Below are 19984 nucleotides of genomic sequence, written 5' to 3' on the forward strand. Positions count from 1 at the left end.
GCTGCTCCCGGGCCAGCCCCCTCCCCAGCTGCTTCTAAACTCCCAGGAGCAAGCACCTCCTGCTGGGCCATGTCTAGCTGCGACCGGTTCGGAGTGGCCCCTGCCATGGACATGCCTGAGGTCCTCAAGTCCCTGCTGGAGCACTCTCTGCCTTGGCCAGAGAAGAAGACAGGTAGGAGAACAGGTGGTCTGCGTTGGCTGGCTACCCAAGTGCCTAAGGGGTGGGGGCAGCCACAGGCACAGTGGCTAGATGGGCATCTCCAGAATAGGGAAGGTCCCCAGCAGGGGTCCACCCTTGGTCCCATCCTGGGCAAGAGAAAGGGCTGCGGTGCAGAGAGGGACTCAGGAGGTATGGGGGTGCAGACTCTGGGTCTGCCCCCTAGGCTTGCTAGCTTGGGAAGCCATGGCCAGTGTGCAGCCACTGACAGGTGCTGTGCTCACGTGGGACAAGGACAGGACCAGAGAGCCCTGTTGAAAAATCCAGCTGGATGTTGATTGTTCCTTAAGCTCCCTCCCTCTGCATGTTAGGGGTGGGCAGAGGAGTGGCAGAGACTGTAGATTTGGGCAGCAGGAGCCCGAGTCAGGAGAGGAGGCTTTCTTTGCTGCGCCTGCTGCGGCTCTCGCTCGCTGGAGGGCTGAACTCATGGATGGGATGGGAGCTGTTATGTAACAGGACCACAAGGCTCAGAGCCCCACGTTCCTAGGATACCACAGGCAAACACGGGCAGGCGAGGGAGCAGGCTGAGGGGGTGTGAACCGAGGGGCAGATCCGGCAGCCAGCACCAGGTGTCTCCCAAGTCCTGCCTGGGAAACCCAAGGCCACAATTAGTGCTGAGGAGTATTGGGGGCCACCTGCTGAGGGTGCTCCCTCCTGATAAATATTTCTCCAAATCTCTTCTGTTCCAAGATGTCAGGGGCTCACCCCCAGGTCCTCATTGCTCAAACTCCTCATTGACTTTAGAGGGGCCCAGTTGGCCTCTGCTGCCTGAGACTGACTTAGGAGCCTGAGGTGTCCCCTCGGGGGACCTTTCTCAGGCCTCTCCCTCATCCTGCTGTGGTGGCACCTGATATACATCATCATCAGGTGGGCATGGTTGTCCCCACGGAATTCCTTCCACAGACAGGACTCTCATAGAGCAATCCCAAACTTTGGAGCCAGGGGACAGACACCACAGCCACTGGCCTCCCCTCAGCATTTGGAGCCGGGTGTGGGCTTGTTTCTGTCAAGTCAAGAAAGGAGGGGCCGCAGGCTCTGCTCCTCGAAAGACACTGACCCAGGGAGGAGAGTGGCTCCCAGAGCTCAGGGAAGGGTCTCCCATAGGCTCTCTCTTAGAGAGAGGTCCCTTAGCTTGCACCCGTGGTTTCTTTGTTTTATTTTATTTTTTCCTTTCTTTTTTTAAAAGATGACCGGTAAGGGGATCTTAACCCTTGACTTGGTGTTGTCAGCACCATGTTCTTGCAAGTGAGCTAACTGGCCATCCCTATATAGGGATCCAAACCCATGGCCTTGGTATTATCAGCACCACACTCTCCCAAGTGAGCCACGGGCCGGCCCCTGCACCTGTGGTTTCAAATGCTAAGATAGTACAGGCCACCCTCTGAGGTGGGCTCACAGAAAGAGCTCCTACTCCCTCCTGGCTCTCAGGACACCAGCTACTCCCAAAAGCCCACCTCCTCAGGAAAGCCCTCTGCAATTCAGCCTGATGGCTGAGCCCCCAGATGGAGTCCGTGCCCACAAACATGCCACAGCTGACTTTTGTTCCATCTCTGAACGGCCCATGTGGGTGGGCAAAACTGAAAGGCTTTCCAAAAGCTAGAGGTGGACGGTTCCCTTCTTGGTCCAGGGACCCAGGGAAGGTAGCGCAGCCCCCTTCTGGCCCCACCCAGGTGTCTCAGGATGCCCCTCCATGCACAAGGAGCCCTGGGCTGCCAGCTGCACTGCAGGGCCAGATCCCAACTAGGCAGGGAAGGGTCTCGGGGGTGACTTGGGGTACTGCACCTTGGATGAGGATAACAAGGTCTTAGAAGTGTGGCAGCAACTGCCGGTTGCTGGCTCCCAGCTGGTGTGCAGAGGCCTGCAACAAGATGGGCAAAGACAAGGCCCAGCACTTACGGGACTTGCCCAAGGTTTCAGGCAGAGCTTTGCCAAGAACTGGCAAGCTCTGGCTGAGGATTAGTTAGTCCGGTACGGCTGAGTAGATCTGAGGGGTGTGGGCCAGAGTTTCAGGTCACCTTCTAACACTTTGCGAGTAGTCTCACTGAGGGTCAGGAGGGTGAGATCCCACAGGACTGACAGATGCCTGTGGCCAACTGGGTAGGTAAAATGAGGGGAAGAGGGTTGACGGCCAAAGGGGTCACAAAGACCTCATTCACACTACCGCCTCTACCCTGCAATCACTATTTTCCAGAGCTTCCAGACTCTCCAAATTATTTATAAAACAAAAATGTCTGCCTGAAAAGCAATATACCTTGGTGAAAAGAGAGTACACCCACCATATAGATCTAGAATTTTAAGCAGTCGTGTAGCATGTACTTAAAAAGTTCTTGTTGAAGCAGCTTCTCTGCCCATTTCCAAACACTCTGGCTTCTGACCTCAATGGGAGGAAAACATCAGAGGCTAGTTGCCCCCAGAAAACAGGAGTGTCCCTCAGGATTGCTTCCCCTGTTTTGGTGGATTTTCTTGGGCTCCCTGTCTGGTGTGAAAAGGACCGGGTTTCTTCTTTCTCCCCACATTCCCTTCTTTCTCCAGCCCAATGACCATGTGACACTGAAGTCACAGGCAGAGCGTATCTTGGCGTCAGTGGGAGGGAATTTCAGAAGAAAGCCATGAAGGGTGTGAGAAATTCCAAGTGTGCTCTCACGAGACTCTGCTCTCCCTCCAGCCTCTCACTCCACTTTCTAGCTCAACGATACTCCTTGAGGCCCAAATTTGGGGCCCCTCTCCCTCTTGCTGCCCCTGAGCCTCCCACCCCAGCCTGTGCAGACCTCTGCCTCTTTCCTGTCCCTGGATAAGCAGAGATGACCAGACCTGAGTCAATCTGGACCAGCAGTTCAACCAACTTCCCTAAGGGCAGAGAAATCCATGTCCAGCAAAAAGATGGGTCTGTACCTGAAGCCTTGATTCAGTTTCCCTTCTATGTCTATGGGCCCTGGTACTGAAAGACTACTCTTCCTATCTCTGCTCCTGCCCTTTCTCCCAAGGATCCTCTTCCAAGGACTGTTTCCGTTCCAGACCGCTTACTCCATCTCTCGCTTCTCTCTTCTCCAGCTTGTGGAAAGACTGGGCATCTGTAAACCACTGTTAGCTCTCCACCCCCATCCTTCCCTCTCCACATGGGGCCTTGGCTGTGCTCCAAGGCAACCCTCTCCCCATCTTTCTGTCACCTTTAGTCACTCAGGCCTCCTTTCCAGGGAGCTATGAAGCTTGAAAACACACTTGAAGGTTGAACGAGTCACTTGCTTTGAGCTGGGCAGAGAGGGATCCTGCCTGGGGCACTACTTAAAAAAGAATTACTCCTGGGCAAGGCAGGTGGCTCAGGGAAGACAACAGAGGGCTTGTAATCAGACAGGACTTGAACTTGCCTCTGCTGCCCACTGGCCAGTTATCCTTGACTTGCCTCTCTCTCTTTCCATCTCTAATCTGTAAAACAGGGAAAAAGAACACCTGTGTCATGGGCTCATTGCCAGGATTAAACGAGTCATCCCACATGAAGCTGTTTGAAAACTGTGAAGTGCTGTGCTGTTTTCTCTGTGACAGGCAAACAGCAGCTCGGCCTGACATTACGTTCCTTCTATCTACATCACATTTGCAATCTGAGCCTCATTCCTCTCTTTCCACCTTCCTCTCCACCTTTCTCTAAAGAACTGAGTGTTACAAGTTTGTGTGTGCACACACAGGGCTGTCTCCTTGGAAACGTATGCTGAGGCTCCTAGGGGCATGGTGCCATGGCCCTGCACCAAATGGGACGGGCTAGCTGTATGACAACAGGCAGGATCTCCATGGGACTTGCTGTGACAGAGGCAGGGGTGCAGGAGGACGGGGCCTTGGAGTCGTTCTCTTGGTGGGCTGAGGTAAATGGGCTGAGAAGGTGGACTCGGTGCAGCCTGGGCTGTCCTGGGCTTGGCCTTAGTAGAGGTCCAAGTGTTTGCCTCCACTCACAGCCTGGGAAAAGCAGAGCAAAACTGAGAAATCTTGGAGTTTGCTGTTGGGGAGGAGGGATGGAGGGGAGGAGGGGAAAGTGGAGGGAGCCTTCTGTGCGCTGGATGGGTAAGCTCATTTAATCCTCACTACAACCTTCTTTTTTTTTTTTCCTTTTTGTCTTTTGGAATTGCAACCCTCAGTGTCGCGCCCGTACTGCAACCGGCAACGGGATCGTAACCCTCGGTGTCGCGCCCGCACCAGGTTCAACCAGTGAGTGGACTGGTCTCTATATGGGATCCGAACCCTCGGCGGGAGCGCCACTGCGCTCCCAAGCACCGCACTCTACCGAGTGCGCCACCGGGCTGGCCCTCACTACAACCTTCTAAATGGTGTATTTTCCCCATTCTTCTGGTGAGAAAATGAACTCAGAGCCAGTATGCCAGCTGGCCTCTTTTCCTCCCTCCTACCTTATGGGCTCAGAGCCGCCTTCTCTACCTGTCCCCCCCTCACCAATCAGAAATGTGAGAAACTCATTCTCACCAAGTGCCAGACACTGACGGCAGTGTTGAGGAGTGCCCCTTCCAGATGGCTTTGCTTTGGGCTTGACCCAAAGCTAGGTTGCAAAGGAATGGCTCCTGATTTTAACAGCCACTACCTTTTTTGGGGTGGGGGGGAGAGGTTGGCCGGTATGGGGATCAGATCCCCTGACCTGGGTGTCACAAGGCTGTGCTCTAACAAACTGAGCTAACCAGCCAGCCCTAGTCACTGCCTCTTGAGCGTGTGCCCGGAATTGTGCTACATGTTTCTACATCACTATCTGTGCAATGGCTTTGCAAGGGAGGTTTGATTACCCACTCTACAGATGAGGAAACAAATGCTCAGAGGTGGGAAGCCCACACAGCTGTTGAGGGAGTCAAATCTAGTTCCTCCCGCTTCCAGGCCCGGGACTATCCACAGGACTCCCTGATCTCTGAAACCATGTCTCAGGGCAGTACCTCTTGGTCAACCAATCATTTGCTTATTGAGTATTTGCTACACCATGGCTCGGGGTGAATGAGACAAACAATGTACTTGCTCACCTGGCATCTGCATTCCAGTGGGGAGAGAGAAAACCAGCAATTGTGGGAGAGGGGGTCAGGGCCAGCTTTTCCAAGGGAATCACATTTGAGCTGAAGCCTGGAGGGTAAGAAATAGACAGCTACACCATGAACTTTCAGGCACCTGCAAAGGCCCTTTCCTGGGGCTGGAAAGACTTAAATGTGTCTGAGGAATAAAAGGCCACTGGGCTGCAGAAGGTGCGCAAGGAAAGGAGAGAGAAGTGTGAGATGAGGTTGGAGAGACTTACAAAGGTGAGTCTGCAGGGTCCTGAAGGTCGTAAAGAAGAGTGAAGTTGGGCTGAGCCCATGGCACACTCGGGAGAGTGCGGTGCTGGGAGCGCAGCGACGCTCCCGCCACGGGTTCGGATCCTATATAGGAATGGCTGGTGCGCTCACTGGCTGAGTATGGTGCGGGCGACACCACACCAAGGATTGCAATCCCCTTACTGGTCACGAAAAAGACAAAAAAAAAAAGAAGAGTGAAGTTGTCACCTCCCTGTCTATAAGGTCCTGCCCACCCCTTCCCTCCACCCCCGCTATTCTTGGGGAAGTGGCAGGTGGGAAAGAATGAGGTATCTCCAGAACACAAGACAGAATTATAGTAAGAGTTAAATTGAGCACTTACTATGTGCCAGGTGCTGCCTCAGCACCGTGCCTGAATTAACTCCTTTACTTCTGACACCCCGGCACAAAGAGGATAAGTAACTTGCCCAAGGTCACACAGAAAGCAATCTAAGCAGGAATCAGATGGAGATGGTCCAGCTCCAGAGCCCACACCCCACCACTGTAACACAAATACAGCTTCGACTGAAGAAACCATGGATATCAGGTGGTGGCTGCTGGGACAATGCAGAGGCTGGAGAAGAGGGCTTCTCTCTGGAAATGGCACTGCTGAGGCAGCTTTCCATCGGTAATCTGAACCCTGAGAGTGGGCAAAATGCAAGCCAAACAGGAAAACAGTACTCTGGAGAGTACTGAAGAAATGGGCAAGAATTAGTAAAGAGCCTCCACCCACCACTTCTTTACTGGAACACACTGAGACCAAGGTACAAACCACAGAGCCTAGAACTATGCAGCCACAGGTATGTGGGCTAGAAAGGAGAGTTGTTGGCAAAGCTAGTGCTGGGGAACTTGCCTTATTTGTTTGTTATTCCAGGTTCAATTGTGAATCAAACTCAACTGTTATTTAATGTTAATAATGCTCCAAATGTACATGACTTGGCTCTGAAAGGTTTTGTTGAACCCTCCTACCAGCACCAACAACAAAGCAAGCCAACAAATACTTACTGAGTTGCTACCCTGAATCATGCTCTCCTGCATTTGGTATTGGCAGAGGACACAGATAATTGGGCTTTGTTAGAGATCAATAGAAGCCTTATCATCATCCCACTCTTCCATATCTGAGGTTCATGTCCCACCTTTCAGTAAATCAGAAGACAGAGTGGGATTGTCCTACTAGATGCTGAATATATTGCCAAAGAAAGCATTATGGGGTATCTGGTCAAAACTCCCATGATGGAGTTTTAGCTTCAACTCTAAACTTCAAGTTTAAATAATAATCATCCAATCTGGCAAAATGGCTTAATGAAAAGCACTTGCTCTGCATATGCGCAATTGAATAAAGCTTTTAATTTGGGTTGGTTAGTAGGTTTCTGGAATAGTAAAGAGTAGCATTTAAAGCCAATCCAGCTTTGGCTGGATTAAACTCTGTAACCCACTCTCAGGCCCACTGCCCTCGTCCTTACACCCGTATTCATTCTACTTCTGACCCAACACAACCCGAATGGCAGGGGAAGGGTGGGCACCCAGTCCATGCCATGCACTGTTCTAGGCAGGCACTTGACATTGCTTATCACAGATAATCCTCATAACCACCCTGTGACATAGATAGGTCCATCTCTGTTTCCAAGAGGAAAATAACTGAGGCTTAGACAGAAGAAGCCATTTGCCCAAGGCCACATGGCTGGTCAGCAACTAAGGGGAGATTCTCCACAGGCCTGCCTTCCAAGCCCACAAAGTCACCACTACTCCAGGCCCCACACTTCCCTCAAAAGCTGCTGCACTGAAAACCTATTACTAAAGAATACTAAGGTGCTACTTCCTACCTTTAAAGTCTTAACCACCTAATAACATGTTTTTCTTATGGGGTTAATGTCTTTGTAGGGCTCATAAACACTATGGAAATTAGATAATTCTCACAACATTTTTTCCTCCACTAAGAGAAGAGTGGGTCGCACCATTATTCCCACTTTACTGAGAGGAGACAGAAGTGGAGAGAGGCTGCTTCTCGGGACAGTTGGAGAATGAAAAAGAGAACATAATGGCTCACCACCTCCAGAATGGTGCTGTCAAATGCTGCAAGTGGGCAACGTAACTAACCTCACAGCTTGCAATTAAGCACAAGAGAGAACATGTTTATAATGCTCTTGCAGTATTTGTGACACACCATTTACCCTATGGTTATCCAGGGGGGGAAACCATCTCTGGGGAATGTCAGTACATGAACAGAATCAAGACTTTTTGAAGGCCAAACCCGCTAGTCTCAGTTCCACCAGTGTCACTTGCCTATTAGGTTAGTTGCTCCGAGCTGGGTGATGACTGGAGTAGGTGTTAACCATTTTGGGTAATTATAACTAAAAAAAAAAGAAAAAAGAAAATCTAAGTCTTTACTGCCTTTTACTACAGCCCACTTTTGTCATAAACAAATGTTATAACCTTCCACTGTTATCATTAATCCTCTTCTAACAACGTGAGAATTGTCTTTCCCCTCAATAATGTCATATTAGCCACAAAATACACATTTAACTCTAATCCAATAAGATTTACCATGGTCATACTAGCTGTGTTTTTTTTTTTTTTTATCACACTGTGCTCTAACCAACTGATAACCTGCCAGTCCCCTGTGTTTTGTTTTGTTTTTTAAAGTTTCCTATCTTTTTAAAATCAATTTCCTTGGAATGCCCTTTGAAATTTGTTTATAGGGCCGGCCCATGGCTCACTCGGGAGAGTGTGGTGCTGATAACACCAAGGCCCCGGGTTCGGATCCCATATAGGGATGGCCAGTTTGCTCACTGGGTGAGTGTGGTGCTGACAACACCAAGTCAAGGGTTAAGATCCCCTTACCGGTCATCTTTAAAAAAAAAAAAAAAAAAGAAAGAAATTTGTTTATAAAAACGTCTAGGTCAGTTTCTCCTAAAGATATCTTAGTTTAGCCATATACAGAGCTCCAACGAACAATTCTACAAAACATTAAGATTTTCTGTGCCCAACTTTCTATTTCCACTAAATTGAGAGTGATATAGTCACTGTCTAATGAAAGTGATATAGGCACTAGCCTCTAGGATAACAGACACACTAACCAGTGGATCCAATACCATCACAGTTTTAGTAAAATTATAAAAACCACCATTTGTTGCAGGTTTGCAATCGTGCACTTGCACACATTGGCTCCCAGGAGCCCCATAGGGAGTTCCATTTGACATGTAAAGAAAAGGAGGCCTGGAGAGGTGAGGCAATGGGCGGGAGACATCAGATTCAGAAAGTAAAGGAAGTCTACTTAGTGTAGCAGCAATATCTTGAATTTTGTGGGGTTTTGGTCGGCTGGCTGGTGCCGGAACCCGAACCCTTGACCTTGCCCTAACCCTAACCCTAACCCTGTGCTCTAACCAACTGAGCTAATGGGCCAGTCCAGAACTTGAATTCTGGAGTCAGACTCCATCACCCTGTTCCTAACACCACTCGAAGTCCTTCAAATTTTTGCTTTCCAGGCCTGCTTAGCTACCCAACTTCTTTTTCTTCAACTCCTAGCAAAATTCTGATTGCATCAACCTGACAACTTTCAACTAGCTGGGTGATGCGGTCATGCACCTGCCCCCTGAACCAAGAACTGCCATCCTACATTCCCCCCAGCCCCTCCTATTCTGAGGCCCGAAGCCATTGGGATACAGGATAAATAAGCAAAGTCCCTGCCCTCGAGGAGTTTAAGCCAGGAGAGTCTAGTACTGTTTGGGTTTGAAGCAGAATATGATTTGTATTACGAAAAGGTACAAAGTTAGAGGCTTCCGATGACGTCTTTACATTTGTGTACCCCTTCACCTTTTAATATTTTTACAGGTTTCCCAAGCAGTATTTATATTTTGAGAAAGAAGGTGGTTTCCCACAAAATGTGGGATTGGCACCTCGTGTCAAAGACTTGTGTTTTGTTTTTTTCTAGGAAAAGAAAGGGAAAGTCCTAGAAATGAACAGAATTTCAGAGCTGTAGAGGACCGTAGAGATTTTCTAGCCCAACCTCTTAATTTTATGGCCAAGGAAACAAGCTCAAGCGAAGCACCGGACTCTCCCAAGGTCACAAGCTAGTAAGTGGGAGGACGGAAGCGTGTACCCGGCTCTGCCTCAAGGCTGGGCCTGAAGAACGCTCCCTCCACGTTAGTGTTTATCTGGCCGCCACGCCCGCACCACAAAGCCGGGATCAGTGGGCAACCTGACACCCCTTCCAGCGGCGGCCAAGCCCGCCCAGGCCACCCCTACGGCTCTGCCCTCAGCCAACCTCTGGGTCGCGTGAGAGGAGGCGTGTCGCCCCCATTCGACGACCCTGAGCAGAGTCCTCGGAACAAAAAGGCCCCCCACCTCCCGCCTCCCCTCCCGCCGCAGCCCCGCACGTGCGGGGCCTCGTGCACCACCCCGGGCCCCGCCCCCATTGGCTGTCGCCGCGCCCGCCTCCTCTTCCCCCTCCCCACGTGACTAGACTCGGCTGCAGCTCCACGTGACCCACGGTCGGTCGTCCCCGCAGCCCGAGCCGGCTATCGGGCTCCCACGGCCGGCCCGTCCGCGTCCAGCCCCGCCTCCCTTCTGTGGCGCGTCCGGAAGGTTGCGAGATTGGGACGAGAGGAAAAGGAAAGAGGCTACGGGGGTTTGGGAGCAGGACAGGGTCACGAAGAGGGTAGCGAAGGGAAAACAACCGGTAGAGAGGAAGGAGCTGCCTCCCAAAAGGCCTTACGCCACGGGCTCAGCAGGCGCCAATCAGGGGGCCCAGGGGCGGACGGGGCGGGGACTCCTCACCCGGCCCCGCACGTGTCTCGCTCACCCGGCCGCCTAGCCAATCACGGCCCGGGGAGCTGCGCCTGCCCCCTGACAGGTGGGCCAATCCGAAGCCGCGATCCCGGGAAGCTGGCCGGTGAAGCGGTCCAGCGGAGGGGGACGGGGTCTGGGGATAACGAAGGCTCTGGAGGACTAGGCGAGGGGCTTAGGGAGAGGAGATCAGGAGATGAGCTGAGAGAGGAGTCAGGAGGGGGAGGGTGGGAGGGTGGGCGAGAGGAGGAGGTTCGTGGAGGGGTTCATGAGGAGTCTGATGGAGGTCAGGGGCAGCCACTTAAGTGACGCGCCAGGGCATCTGTGCCCTGGGGCCGCCTGGTGCGGAGTCACTCGGGATGCTTGTTTAAAATGCCGGTTCCTGGGCCCCACCCGGTCTGCGGCTCCTGGGACAGGAGTCTGCATTTTAAAGAGCACCTCCTCGCACCCCGCCCCCATGGTTGCACAGTCCACCAAAGTTTGAGAAGCACTGGTCTACGGTAGCGGGTTGTCTTGGTATGTGGCCTCCCCCCGCCTCGGGCAAGGACCTGTCTTCCTGCCTGGGTGTGAGTATCCCCAGCTGCTAGGTCCACGCTGGAGATTTTCTGGAAATGTGCTTAGGGCCTGCTGCTGACGTGCCTGTGGGGGAGGGGTGCGGGGTGAAACAGGGATGGGATGAGGGTCAGGATGAAGCCACTGAGGCCCTTCCCCTGGGTGTTTGGGCTGACCCTAGTCTTTGGGGCCACATTGGCAGGACTGCGCTTCATCTTATTGCTTAAGCCACAAAGGTCCCTAGAGCATGTGTGGAAAGTAGGTTTGGCCTTGTTTTTTGGCCTGGGAGATGAGGTTCATAAAGCAGCAGGAATGCCACCTATGGTGGGGTTTTAGATGCACTGAAGTATGCTTTCAGTCTGACATGTTTGAATTTCCAAGAGCCATCAGTGTAATTTCAGGGAGTTTGGAAGGGATAGGCCTTCTGTAAATTGTCTATCCTGAAGAATTAATTTTCCTTTAAAAAATACCTTTTCTCTTCCTTTCCTGGGTGTGTTCTGAGGCTCCCATCCCTATGGCTGTCACTGTTGGGTTATAAATAGCTTTAGCACATCAGGTGAGGCCAGGCTCTCTCCTCCCGCTTCACCCCATGTGCACAGACCCGTTTGTTTATAAGGCAGTGCTTTGTTCCAATTCTGGGATTGAGACAAGCTGCAGAGACAGGTGTACACATCTGGCAGGTTCTTGTTTATCAGTTAATAACTATCCATAATAATAACTCTACCTTACATTTGCAGAGTGCTCACAAAATATTTTGACATAATCTTATTTTATGTAGGCTTACAAAACAGTCCTATAGGATATTATCCCTACTTTCCAGATGAGGAAAGTTGAGGCTTGGAGAGGTGAGGATGCTTCCTCAAGGTCACATAGCTAGGCCTTATGACTCTGTCTGGTGCTCTTTCAACTATATTACTACATTGGCAACCACTGGTGTCAATCCCTGTGACCTGAGTGTTGGACCTAGTCTCTTACAATTTAAAACACCACCTTACAAAAACGCTGATATAAAATATCCTTAATTGCTTAGGCCAGGCAAAACCTGGAACTTATTGTTGCTTGTCCTTCAGTATGTCTGCTTCTCTGTCTCCTTCCTTCTGCTTCTTTTGATCCCAAATGACCCCACCCAACATGGGTCACAGTCATTTCTGAACAGAATGTGGGGTCAGGATCTCAGAGGAACAGAGCAGGGAGGCCATCTGGCCCACCCAGCTCACCAAGCCTTGGCTTTCTTATTTCCCAATTGGTTTTAAGCCAAGTCTGGTAGAGAAGGCAGTTGCAATAATTCAAGTTAATTTGTATTAGCAGCCACGACCAAGTTCTGTTTGTCAAAACCTCCACTTTCTTAACTCACTGGGTGTGTCCATTTTTGTTGGACCAATAGGCTGCTTTTTGGCTGTGTCTAGGAGTCCATGCATGACTGGTTTATATCTAACATAATCATATTTGATTTCTCCTTTTTACTTCTAACTCCAGAGTTCAAAGTTGTCTCCCTCAATTTTGAAAACCCATTATGAACTTGTCATGATTTTATCTCCCACTTCTCTGATTTGCCTCCCTGTCACTTTGATTTCCTTCCAACCTTGTCACATTTCTCTCTAGTCTTTTTATTCTTAATTGCCCTCTCTTGGATATCCATGTGCATAACTTTTTAACGGAGACAATTAGGTGGGATCCAGTCCCCACTAGTTGATTAGTTTTGCTTTGAATAGGAGCAGTCTGTCTTCTTCAGCTCCATTCCTGTCCTTCCTCCCAGAAAACCTACCTTCAGTCTTTTTTACTTGTTCAGGGATAAAGATCTCTTGAAATAGTTGCTCTGAAAAATATCCTGAGAAGATAAGCTCCAGTCCCTCTCTAATAAATCTAAAGCAAATCTGTTTACAAATCCAATATTCTTCATTCAGTACATGCATTTTCTCATAGCCCACTGTCTGCCTACTCCTTTGTTTGCCCCTGAGATCTAAAAATGAATCAGATACAGTCTTTGCCCTTACTGAGCTCACAGTAATAATGAATGCCTACCATGTGCTGGGAACTCTGTAAGACACTTTCAGATGTTATCTGTAATCTTCACCAAAGAGGCAGCTTTATGCTTATTTACAGTGGAAGACACTGAGGCTCAGAGAAGTTAAGTAATGTGGATAGGGTCATCACACAGCAAGTGGGTGGCACAGCTGGGATTCAGCCCTGGTCTGGGTTGCTATGGAGAAGCATAATTGGAGGGAACAGGACAGGAGAACACAAAAGTTCTTGGCCTAAAGATCTCAGCCCATTCCATGCTGAGATATCAGGAAGGGTCAGAAACTCCACTTCCTTCCTTGTAGCCTCTCAACTGCAGATGCAAATCCCACAGCCTATTCTGAATTAACCCTGGGACCGTATCAGGCCTCAGAACATATGGTGAGCATTCTGGGAAGGCCAGGCATGGATGAGGGTATGATGCCATCTCTAAAGGAGATCAGCCGGGCCTGCTTCGAGCATCAGGTTATAACTGGAAAACAGAAATGCATGGGATGGAATCAGGACTCTGAGAAAGATGGATCAGCCCTTTGGGGCTCACTGCCCACTTCCTGAGATTGAGTTACCCTCGTGTGTGGTGTCTCATCACAGATTTTGTGTCTGCAGATAAGGAAAAGGGGAAGGAAAAGTTGGAGGAGGATGAGGCAGCAGCAGCCAGCACCATGGCCGTCTCAGCCTCCCTCATGCCGCCCATCTGGGACAAGACCATCCCATACGACGGCGAGTCTTTCCACCTGGAGTACATGGACCTGGACGAGTTCCTGCTGGAGAATGGCATCCCTGCCAGTCCCACCCACCTGGCCCAGAACCTGCTGCTGCATGTGGCCGAGCTAGAAGGGAAGGAGTCTGCCAGCTCTTCCACAGCATCCCCACCATCCTCCTCCACTGCTGTCTTTCAGCCCTCTGAAACTGTGTCCAGCACAGGTTGGTGGCAGGCCTTTGGGCAGGGCCGCCTGTCCCATCCAAGGAAATCCACCTCCCACTGAGGGCTGCTTGTGTCCACACACCCAGTGACCCCCTTCTCTGAAGGGAGGTCCTGGTGGGGCTGCAGTATGCAGAAATCCTCTGCTCCCCACCCTTCAGCACAGTCTCCGGGGCTGGAGGTAAAAATAGTAGTCACATCAGTGGCAGTTGGAGCTTTTCTGTTGGTTGATGTGCTGCAAATGTCAGGACAGTGGAGAGAGCCCTTCCAGTCTGAAGCTTTGCAGGATAGGAATCTCATTCTGCATTGCCTCCATGCTGCTCTTTTACCCCACATGCCCTTTGCCACAGATTACTGGGAAGGTCAGGCACTAATAATAATAATACAAGCTAACACTTAGCACTTACTCTGTGCCAGGCATTAACACGTAATCCTCACAAGAACCTTATGAGATTAGTACTATTATCCCTGTGAAGAAACTGAGGCAGAGAGAAGTAACTTGCCCAAGGTCACACAGCCGGTAGGTAGTGGAGGCAGCACTTGAACCCAGGATGTCCAACTCCATAACCAGGTACTGCTTAGGCACTGGCACAAAGAAGGCATTCCCATTGCCTGGCCAGGAGAGTTATCTTCAGGGTCTGTCTTTCATCCTCTTGTTTTTCTGTTTTACCTCTGGGGGTGGGTGGGTTGGCTGGTTGATTGGTTTGTTTTCATGCCCCTGGACACGAACCCACCAGAGGAGATCTGGCTCCTGTTTCAGGGATTTCTGCAAAGTTTTCTGGAGGCTCAAAGGCATTCAGGCTGATGTCTCCTGGGAGCAGATATCACCCAGGGAACCTATACCCAAGAAATTTTCATTCTCTGGTTTTTTTAAGCTTTTTATTATGGAAAAAATTTTAAACAAAATGCAAAAGTGAGAGACTACTATTTATTATGAACCTCCATGTAACTATCACCCTGCTTCAATAATCCTTAACTCATAATTATTTTAAATCAAATTCTAGATATTATATCATTTCATCCATTACAATATGTATCTAAAATATAAGGATTCTTTTAAAAAAAAATACAATAAAAATGCCAATTTGGGGCCGGCCCGTGGCTCACTCGGGAGAGTGTGGTGCTGATAGCACCAAGGCCGTGGGTTCAGATCCTATATAGGGATGGCCGGTTGGCTCACTTGGGAGAGCGTGGTGCTGACAACACCAAGGCAAGGGTTGAGATCCCCTTACAGGTCATCTTTATAAAAAAAAAAAAAAGCCAATTTGACATCTAAAATTGACAATAAATCCATCAACATTCAATGAGATAACATTTATGAGATAATTAAGACCTACATAGTGCATTTGGTTGATGTTTCTCTTAAATTTCTTGTAATCTGTAGGCTCCCCTCCTTCTTTGCAATTTATTTGTTTTTGTTTTTGTTTTTTTTTTTAAAAGATGACCGGTAAGGGGATCTTAACCCTTGACTTGGTGTTGTCAGCACCACGCTCAGCCTGTGAGCGAACCAGCCATCCCTATATGGGATCCGAACCCGGGGCCTTGGTGTTATCAGCACCGCACTCTCCCGAGTGAGCCACGGGCCGGTCCTGCAATTTATTTGTTAATGAAACCAAATCATTTGTCCTGTAGAGTTTTTCACATGCTAGATTTTGCTGGCTGTGTCCCTGTAGTGCCATTTAGTATTTTCCTCTGCCCCTCATTTTTTTCCCTATAAACTGTTTAGATCTAGAGGCTTTAAATGATTCCAGTGGAATTCTCCTTTGAAGGCAGCTCATTTTAGTGCTGGTCAAGTTGTCCTAAAAGGCTGGTTCCATGTGTGGGTAGGGGGCAGAGCTAGAAATGATCTCCTCCTTGTACCTGAGACCACTTAGATGGAATCCACTTTTTTTTTTGTCCTTTTTGAGACCGGCCGCACCACGCTCAGCCAGTGAGCACTGTGAGCACACCGGTCATCCCTATATAGCATCCAAACCCGCGGCGGGAGCGCTGCTGTACTCCCAGCGCCGCACTCTCCCGAGTGCGCCACGGGCTCGACCCGGCATCCGCTTTTGATTTTTATTTGTTTGTTTGTCCGTTTGGCAGCTGGTTGATACAGGGATTGAACCCTAGACTTCGCTTTTACCAGCACCATGCTCAAAACAACTGAGCTAACTGATGAGCCCTGATTTTGTTTTTAAATCAACCTTTCTAATGAAGTATGGCATATGCAAGTGCACATATGATAAGTGTACAGCTTGATAAATCTTCACAAAGTAAACCTATCCATGTAATTAGCACCCAAATCAGGACATGGAACATTATTGGTATCCCTGAAGTACCTTGAGACCCTGCTCAGTCATACTCCCCAAAGGTAATCATTATTCTTATTTCTGTCACCAAAGATTAGTTTTGCTTGTAGTTGAACTTTCTATAAATGGAATTGTATACTATGTCCTCTTTCTTTGTCTTTAACTATTATAAATTAGTTACATCTATACTCTTATTACATTTATAGCTTTCTGTAGCTAGCTTTATAGTACACATATAAATTATATAGGCATCAGAACTCCTTTACACTAACAAAATAGTTTTATAGAACATACTTACGGAATATTCTTTTGACAGAAAATTCACACTACAGATGAAGTAAGATTTATATTGAAGAATTGTACGCGTGCTAGAAATGAAAGTAGAATTCCTCTTAATTTTCAGTTCCTTCTGTAAAAAAGATTTAAGTAGCATGTAGTCTTTGTATCTGGCTTCTTTCACTCAACTTTATGTTTGTGAAAATCATCCATGTTGTTGCATGTAGCAATAGTTGTTAATTTTCATTGTTGGATAGTATTCCATTGTATGAACATACCACAATTTATTCATTCTGTAGTTGAAGGACATTTGGGTGTTTCTAGTTTTGGTTATGAATAGTGCTGCCATGAGCATTTGGGTGCATGTCTTTTGGTAAATATATGTATGCATTTCTCTTGGACATTTAGGAATAGAATGACTGGGTAATCGGGCATGCATATGTTCAGCTTTTGTAGATACTGCCAAATAGTGTACAAAGTAGTCATCTATACTCTCACCAGCAGAGTAATAGAGTTCTAGTTGTCAGCCTTTGATTTTAATTTTGACATCTTTTGTAATGATGGACCTCAGAAATAATGTTTTAGGGCTGGCCCGTGGCTCACTTGGGAGAGTGCGGTGCTGATAACACCAAGGCGACAAGTTCGGATCCCTATATATGGATGGCCAGTTTGCTCACGTGGGAGAGAGTGGTGCTGACAACACCAAGTCAAGGGTTAAGATCCCCTTACCGGTCATCTTTAAAAAAAAAAAAAGAAAAGAAAGATTGTTTTAGGCAAATTACCAACAGACCTATTACATTTCCCTCTTGCGCCAGCAGAGCCTTTTTTTTTTTTTAAAGATGACCGGTAAGGGGATCCTAACCCCTGAGTTGGTGTTGTCAGCACCACACTCTCCCATGAGAGTTAACCGGCCAACCTTATATAGGGATCTGAACCCATGGCCTTGGTGCCATCGGCACCACACTCTCCCAAGTGAGCCACAGGCCGGCCCCAGCAGAGCCATTTCAAGGTCTTATAGTCAGTTGCTAGAATTTCTTCACAGAGTTATCCACTGGGAAGGGGGGGATTCCTCAAAATCATTGCCCCCAACCCTTTTTTTAATGTGCTCTTTGCAAATCGTCCTCTTTTGTTTCCTTTTGTCCTGTCCCTGAGCCTTAAACACAACTTGGCATTTGGTTGCCGCTGACGGGCACCCAGACAGGGTGTCACTTTGAACAGCATTTTCACGTGGTGGGTACCTTGGCTCTTTGTCTTGCAGGTATGGGGTTTGGCATGCTGCTATATTCCTACATTTACCACATTGGTCCCTGGGCATTCACTCCTCTGACACTCAGACCTCTTTGTAACTAGCCTCTTCTAATAGGATGTGATCCGGTTAAAACCTAAGTCTGATCATGTCACTCCTCTACTCAGAACCCTCTGATGGCTTCCCATCTCAGGGTAAAAGTCAAAATCAGACATTTAGACCAGATGATGTTTTTATTGTGGTGGGAGGAGAGACTGACTTGTGCGTTATAGGATATTTAGCAGTATCCCTGGCTTCTACCAATTAGATGCCAGTAGTACCCCCTCTGGTTCTGACATGGCCAAATTCCTCTGCAGGGCAGAATCATCCCCTGTTGAAAACCACTGCTTTGTTGGGATTAAAGTCCTAACATTTTCTGTTTCGGACCTGTCTTGTTACTCTCCCCTCTTATTCATTCACTCCAACCACACTGGCCTCCTTGCTGTTCCTTGAATATACCAGCCAAGCACCTACCTCAGGACCTTTGCACTGATGTTCACTCTCTTTCTGAAAGGTTTTTCTCCCAAATATCCATATATCTAACATTTTTATAGATTTTTTATTTATTTTGTATAATGTCAGCCTTCCCCACTAGAGTGACATTCCATGAAAGCAGAGATTTTTACCTTTTGTTATATTGTTTTGTCTTTGCCAGGACAGTATGTGGCATATAGTAGGTATTCAATCAATATCTGTTGACTGAATAATTATTTTGTGTACTTCTATTAGTAGCATTGAACGAATAGGCCAAAGGTATAGTTTTTTTAAAAATACAACTCTTATCTTTAATAACACAATTTTTGAATTATCAAAGTGGCTTTAATACAATGTCCACTATAAAGTGGCATCCAGGTGGGGCAGGGAAGAACAAAGTATCAGAGTCAGCCAGACCAAGATTCAAATTTTAGTTCATTGGATCCCCTTACTGGTCAATTACCCAAAAAAACCTAAAAAACAAATTTTAGTTCAGTCACTTATCATCTGTGTGACTTTGGGAAAACCATTTCATTTCTCTGAGCCATAGTTTCCTCATCTGTAAAATAGAATTAACCACCTACCTTCCTTTCGGAGTTGTGATAAGACTATGAGTATAATGACGGACATGTCTCAGGGACTTAAAAGTGGAATCTATTTCAATTACTTATTCTGTGTCCCTAACTTATTATCTCATTATCGTTCATAGAGAGATTCAGCTGTTTCTCATTACCTGAGAACTTGAAACCACAGGAGGTTGAGTATGATGAATACACGTTTTGCTTAACATTTCTGGGGGGAAAAAACAATCCAAAAATCCTGTCTTTTTCCAGGTCCTCAGTTTCCTTTTGAGTATTCTGTTCCTAAAGGGAAGAATTCTTTCCATGTTTGTGTTGTTGAATTGAACCATGTGTGCCAGTCTGGTTTAGGGGCTGGTGCTGTTGTAGTTTTCTTCCTCCTGTGTTGTGGTAATTTGTGCAACCTTGATATTCAAGCAAGTGTCTAGCTGTGTAATATGGGTCCTTTCTGTCCAGTGGGCTTCTTCAGGACCACCTGCCTCTGTGTCTTTCAGAATCCTCCCTGGAAAAGGAGCGGGAGACTCCCAGTCCAATTGACCCCAACTGTGTGGAGGTGGATGTGAACTTCAATCCTGACCCTGCCGATCTGGTCCTCTCCAGTGTGCCAGGTGGGGAGCTCTTCAACCCTCGGAAGCACAAGTTTGCAGAGGAAGACCTGAAGCCCCAGCCCATGATCAAAAAAGCTAAGAAGGTCTTTGTCCCTGATGAGCAAAAGGTAACCTGGAATCCTTTATAAGTAAAGGCATAACATTGGTTCAAGAACCTAGGGGCTATGCTTCACTCAAGTTTAATTTTACCTGGAGAACCCTCCCTTCTTTTGGACACCATTTAGAAAGACATGAGTTAAGTGTATAGAACCACATCCTGCAGCAGTCTGGTAGAAATATAGGGAGTAAGGTAGCGTTTGGCCAATATGATTCCCTGTAGTTTCTCCCTTCTTACCAGGCCATCAGCTGTGTTGATATTCCTGCTCCCCTGGCTTTAGCCCAGCCATTGAGCAGGAGCTCGCTAGGCTACAAGAACTGGAGTTGAAACAAGTTCTTGCTTTGAAGGACAGAAGGGAGCTTGTATGTTGCCATCCCCAGGGATGAGCAAGCAGCTTTCAAGCTGATGGTTCTGTAGAAATGTGCAAAGAGGGAATTTTGCAGTTTTTCCATCCTCTCTTATTAAAAACTTACAGGAAGACTTCTTCCAGCCTTTGGAGTCAGGCAGACCTGAATTCAAACCCCACTTTACCAAAAAAAAAAAAAAAAAAAAAAAGATGGCATATAAGCACATAAAA

The 19984-nt window shown here is 48.0% G+C and overlaps 1 protein-coding gene across 1 annotated transcript in view; it reads left to right on the forward strand.

The window, feature by feature from the left end:
* The window catches only part of TEF (thyrotrophic embryonic factor), a 24665-nt gene continuing 4681 nt past the window's right edge, over nucleotides 1-19984 (forward strand). Inside the window, exons 1-3 of the mRNA XM_008574120.1 lie at nucleotides 1-172; nucleotides 13483-13800; nucleotides 19197-19417. Of these exons, the coding sequence (XP_008572342.1) occupies nucleotides 70-172; nucleotides 13483-13800; nucleotides 19197-19417 (642 nt within the window). The 5' untranslated portion in view covers nucleotides 1-69. The remainder of the gene's footprint in view (nucleotides 173-13482; nucleotides 13801-19196; nucleotides 19418-19984) is intronic.

This window comes from Galeopterus variegatus, unplaced genomic scaffold, assembly GCF_000696425.1.
Source record: "Galeopterus variegatus unplaced genomic scaffold, G_variegatus-3.0.2 Scaffold55, whole genome shotgun sequence".
In the NCBI taxonomy this organism is placed as follows: Eukaryota; Metazoa; Chordata; class Mammalia; order Dermoptera; family Cynocephalidae; genus Galeopterus; species Galeopterus variegatus.